At 48.3% G+C, this 5,934-nt stretch overlaps 1 protein-coding gene across 1 annotated transcript; it reads right to left on the bottom strand.

Annotated features, from left to right (window-relative positions):
• Window positions 1-3,986: 3,986 nt before the first annotated feature.
• BROUX77_003902 (uncharacterized protein) lies at window positions 3,987-5,306 on the bottom strand (the record flags this gene model as incomplete). The annotated part of the gene is made up of 2 exons (XM_073748605.1): window positions 3,987-4,862; window positions 5,094-5,306. The coding sequence occupies 2 exons, from the start codon at window positions 5,304-5,306 to the stop codon at window positions 3,987-3,989; spliced, it is 1,089 nt and encodes a 362-aa protein (XP_073606327.1).
• Window positions 5,307-5,934: the final 628 nt, after the last annotated feature.

The raw sequence follows: 5,934 nt of genomic DNA on the forward strand, positions 1-5,934 counted from the left end.
CCCATCACTCAACTCGGGGAGCCATACTCACACTCGAAGGGCAGCCTCTTTTGAAGGTTCCGGATGTCCGACCCGCGGCGCGGGGATCTCGACGCTGTGCTCCATCCATAGCACACGCCGCGATTACGTCCAACTTTTTCTTTCTTTCGGACACTCGATCGCCAGCCCTTTTGGAGGCTCGCTTGATCTCGGTTTGGCTTTTTGGGCCCCCCTGAACACGCCGGTTTTTCCCGACGAACGAATGTTGGTGGAGATGGTAGCTCCACACAGGGCTTTGTTGTCGTGGGTCCACTTTTTGGGGTGCGTTTTTGTGGAAGTTTTCCTTTGTTCAACGGGGAGGCGGTATCTGGAGGACAAGGTGATGTCGAGGAGGATTCCAAGAGGAGGAGAGTTTGCGGAGTCCTGTTCCCTTGCGCCGGCTACAAGAGGAGGAAAATGACAAAAGTTGCAGCAACGGCCATGCCCGCAAAAGGACAAAACCACGCGTAATCCGCCGGGGACAAACCCCCGTGCCGAGAGCCGGTGGCCTTTTAGACTAGACTTCACGCAGTTTGTTGCAAACCAAAAATACCAGGTAACCAAACCCTGGAAAGGTAGGTGTGCCCTCGGGCCGCGCTGGACGAAGAGTCCTCCTGGCTTTTACGCCGGACCCTAAAAAGTCACAGGAGATGCTTGAAGTCTGCGAACCTGCAATTGCTGACCGCCCGGGAGTTGCTCGGAAGATGACATCATCCGACTACTTCCGTCCGGAATATGCCGTCGTATTGCTGCGAAATAACAGTAGGTAGACGTAAAAGAGTAAAATCAAATGTGACTATTTCCCGTCGGTGCACTCTCGAGCCGGATACCAGTAGGTAGATATTAAAAAGAATGACGGTTGTGGAAGGGTTTATGGGTTTCTTTCGCCTATCTTGGCGTTTACCTTCAATCTTCTTATCCAAGAGAAGCTTAAATACTAGACTAGTGAATAGAAGAAGTTGACATAGACAAGCCCGAGCATGCAAGTCCCAATACGTTGTGTTGGATTCGCCTGTAGCCTGAAGTATAACCTAGACTCGAAGAGAGACAGGATCTGGCTTTTCTCGGGCACGATGGGAAAAGTGAGGACTTGTTTAAGTCCAATTGGTATTATCTATAACTAATGTTGTTTGCAAATCAAATACCACCAGTCTATTGATTATTCCTAAGCACGTGGCCGTCTAGATTGTGACAACTAACAACATCTTTCTCCCCAACTTCACCCTTCTTCCTTTAACTTCTATCGGCTCTCTTCGCATCACCACCTCTCCTTCAAACTGTGACTTTGAGAATAGTGCACTCAACCGTATAGCCGTCATCGTTGACATTTTTTCCATCGTCGCATTCCTCTCCAGCCTCAACGATGCCATTGCCGCAGACGCTCGTGCAGCTCTCGGAATACAGGTCGCAAACACGCCGGGCATCAACCACGGAAGGGGAGATGAACAACAGAGGGAACTCCACACCATCCTTGGGCTCCAGGGGGGTTGCCTAAGACGAGAGGAGCTTCACAAGCAGTGAAGTCAATGTGCATGCTAGAGTTGACATCATACTTGCCCACTGTCTTCATCTTCATAGCATCAAGGTCAAGTGGAACAAAGTTGCAGCCGTAACCAGTGCACGTGTCGGCGCCACAGTTCGCAGGCTTGGACTCCAGTTAAGTTTTGGCCACGAGGTCAAAATTGTTGGTAGACCGGATGCGGTCACAGAATAGGTCAAGATACTGGTCTCTACCGGGGCGCTGGTGCTCATGAGCCAGTCCCAGAACTGTTTGTGGATGTTATTGTTAGCACAAGGTTTAGGAGACAAATTATTAGTCTCTTGAGAATAACCTAGAGCCATCTGTCTGCCCCAAGTCCGGCCGGTATAACTTACTCTTTGTCACATTTTATCTTAAGCATGCTAGAAACTCTTTCCTGAGCTTCTACAGTCAAAGCGGATATCATTGCACTGATGACTCTCCTAGGCACGTTCAAAGCAAATTCCGTGTTAAATTGGGCTGTTTTCCCGTTGATTCTAAAGACTGGTCCGCGACCCTTCTGTCATTTGCATGTCTCCCCTCTTCTAGGTTGGTGAGCTCTACTTTTAATGGCCACATTACCGGTGCATTCATGAGAGCTATGTTCCAGTCTATGTGTTCCCTCCAAGCCTAGAACTTAACGCGAGATATATTCCAGCTATAGGGTCCAAATATCAAAGGAAGTGGTGAACTGAAAGCAAAGCTAAAGTATATCAACATGTATATTTCTACTCTATCCATTCTCTCTCGTAGCTGGAAGGTGATGGTGCCCTCCAACAAAAGTCTTAACCCAATTACGGAACCGTTGAGCAGCCCAAGGATGAACTGCCTAACATGGTTACAGGCTACAAATGAGGTGCCAGTCCAGTGTTGAAGGTGTATCAAGCTATTTAACTATGTACATACCTTTCAAGATGCTGAACCCTTGTACCCATCTGGCAATACCTCATGTAACGCCACCTATCCATCATACCCATGCTAATAACAGCCAAGTCAAAAGTTATGACTTCAAGAAAATGCGAAGATACATGTTAACGCATTCCTAAAATCTCCAGGTTACCCCAGTTTCCCATGAGTGTTGTTGTGTTTTTCTCGGGGTAGTTCTGACTTCAATGTGAACGTAGGTGGCAGCTTATCGACTCTCTTGCCCTTGTCATGAAGTTGAGCTCACGCAATTCACTTCATGATTCAAATGGTTACACTGAAACGTGAGTGAAACACAGATAGCTAGACAAAAGGTGGGACCAACTATCATTATCTACACATGGAAATGTTGGCTGGAAACTTTATCAAATTTTCTTCATTGTGACAGAGCTCAGCCATGTGCGCGGAATGCACCATTGAAAAGACTCTGAGTCCCTGTGAGTCTTGTTTCCAAAAAGACAGTCACTAATGTCAAGGCATCTGGTACTAAGCTACAGATACTTTACCAGGCGTCTGTTCTGACATTGAATCACGGGACTTACAAGGATCTTGCTCGTGGAGCTGTGTGTTCCGGGATGTCAGAAAAAGAGTGCCCCTTCACATGGATGAGGGCTCCACATATGAGGGCCTCACATAGATGAGTGCGCACATGACTGAACATAGGAGGAGTATATAAAGGACACCAGGAGGACGCCCAAAACCTAGAACAGAGGGAGTTGAATAGATCATCGATTCACACACAAGAATTGAGAGAGATTACAAATGGACTCTGTAAGAGAATTGAAATATCCAGTCAGTATTTTCAGTCGTTATCATATTCTCAAAAAAGCAACAGTAGTCACTTGTCCAAGCGTACTAAGGTAAAACCTTCATAAAGTACCGATGATTTCTATATGGAATTTCGAGCTCGGGCTGGTAAACATTGCCCTCCATATATATATTAAAAGAGAGTCTTCGCGAACTTTTCCCAAACGTCCCAATTTCTAGACGCTACAATCCAAGAGCTAATCAGCACATGTGCTCGGTCCAAAACAGGAACCATGTCACTATGTATGAGCCAAAGACAGATCATGATGTTAGAGGTAATGTTGGGTGAGTGTAGGCTTGAAGAACATTAGAGCGTCTGAGACCCACAAGGGTTATGTTACATATTTATGCCCATAGCGAAATTTCAGATAAGGCCATTGTAGTGTTTCAGTCACGTACAGGAAATGCAAGTCATTCAGGTAGATGCAAATCACTGCCTTTTTGTTCACAATTGTTAGTTGCAAGCAAAGGTCACGTCAATCAAGTAAACAAGCAGGGAATGATTCTATGAAGACCTAAACCAGACGGCCTCATGTAATAAACTCTTAAGATAAATGAAAAACTAATTATGGTAAAGAAAAAGAAATATAGACAGAAAGAAAGAAGTTAAAAAGAACTGTTCCGGCTAGCAGGACAAAAGAAGGTGAAGAGAAAATGAAGAAAACTTGATAGATGCAGGCTTTTAAGCAGATGCTATGCTCTTCAAAATTGATGCCGCTTAGCAGCTGGCGCCGGTGGGAATGCCCTTGCACTTGGTGGAAGTCTTACCGCCGGTAACGCTGACACCAGACCAGGTCCACTTGGAGCAAGAGGCGCACAGAATGTAGATGTCAGTACCGGAGGAGGCGACAGTACCCTTGACGTTCTTGATGGTGACATCGGTGATGGGGACGCCGGCAGTGGGAGTGCCAGTGGGCGAGCCGTTCTGGTAGTCCTGCTCAATGACGATACCGTACTTGGCGATGTTGGAAAGGGTAATTCCAGAGTAGGTGACACCGCTGACGGAACCGGTAGCGCCGTAGACGGTCTTGATGCGGACACCGTTGTCGGAGTTCAGGATCTTGCTGTTGGTGATGTACACGTCAGATACAACGTTGTTGCTGCGGCCACCGACGGAGCCGATGGACAGACCGTGACCACCGGAGCAGTAGCCGTTGGTGAAGGTGATGTTAGAGCCAGAGTTAATGGCCAGGCAGTCGTCCTGGTTGAGGACATGGGCGCCGGAAATGTAGACACCAGTGGACGAACCGACATCAAAAGCATCGGTGTTGTGACCGCCAGCAGAGTCACCAGCGGAGTTGTCAATGTTGACGTTGTAGACTCCGAGGTTCTTGGCAGCATTGATGCTGAAGGCCTGGACGGGGGTGTTGACAACATTGAGGCCAGTGATGACGGAGTTGATCATCTTGTGGGCAGCGAAGAACTTGGGCTTGGTCTTGCCACCGTTGGAACCCTTGCCGTCCCACCAGCGCTGACCCTGGCAGTCGATCTTGGCGCCATAGTCAGAAGTGACCTGAATGCCAGTGCCGGCAATGGAGATCAGAGGACCAGCCCACTCCTTGTAGCCGAAGGTAGTGGTACCGGTGAAGACGACCTGAGAGAAGAGAAGTGTTAGTTTTATGTTGTCACTTTGTTTTTTCCAATGCAAGACAGGCGGTTACTGGACGGGGATGCAACACAGTGCACAGAACCAGTTCTCTTGGCAAACACACAAGTCTTGGCTACCAAGAACCAGAGCCAAGACTCTGGGCGATCTCTTGGCAAGTGCTTGTCTGAGCTACTACCGACGATGGAAGTGCATAACAAAGTATGATATCTGTCTTACCTTAGTGTTAGCAGCCAGCTTAGTGAGGTCCAGAGTAGTGCCGGCGGGCACAGCAATGTTGCTCAGAGTGACAGTCGAGCACTTGGAAGCACCACTGATGGCAGCAGCAGCAGTGGTGAAAGTGCAGCTCGAAGAGCCACGGTCAACCAGGACGGGAGAGGCCGAAGCAATAGAGGCGGCAGCAGCCAGAACGAAGAGAGTAGGAGAAACCATTTTGACAGGTGATTATGTGGTAGGGGAGACGTTATCAAAACGAATTGAAAAGAAGGTGATAGAGTAAAAAGAAAGACTGAGTTAGGAGTGGTGCGAAAGGAAAGACTTGCGAGCTACACAGTAACTGGCGAAGGGAAAGAAAGAAGATGAGTATAGGGTGGAAAGAGTGGATGAGCAGAGAACTGGAGAGGAAAAGAAGAACAAGAACCAGAAAACGGCCGGATCACGATACCTTCTTATACTACTCTAGGCTCTACAAACAGGCGAGGTGAGCCCACACTAACTGCTCGCCTATGATCGCCGTGCCAGCCGGATGGTTTGGCGTCCCGCCCACTCACACACACAGCACATCCACATCCACATCCACATCCACCTGCCTGGAGACCTGGGTCTGATGCCCACCCCCTTCTCGATATTCTCCTAAGCCCGAGGTAGTATGGAGCCCGCAGTCCGGGCTTGAACAAGCTTCCTGTTTGAGTCAGGCGCACAAATCCTGCTTCTAGACTTTGCTTCATTTCTCCATCCAATGTCGGTTCCGTGCTGACCCTCCCTGTCATCGCTCTTGTCTCTGTGGACTTACACTGACAGGATAAAGCCTAGAACAACCCTGCTGATCTTGACGTGGACA

The sequence above is a fragment of the Berkeleyomyces rouxiae genome (assembly GCF_048999995.1).
Source record: "Berkeleyomyces rouxiae strain 22BRR77 chromosome Unknown BrBRR77_ptg000003l, whole genome shotgun sequence".
NCBI lineage: Eukaryota > Fungi > Ascomycota > Sordariomycetes > Microascales > Ceratocystidaceae > Berkeleyomyces > Berkeleyomyces rouxiae.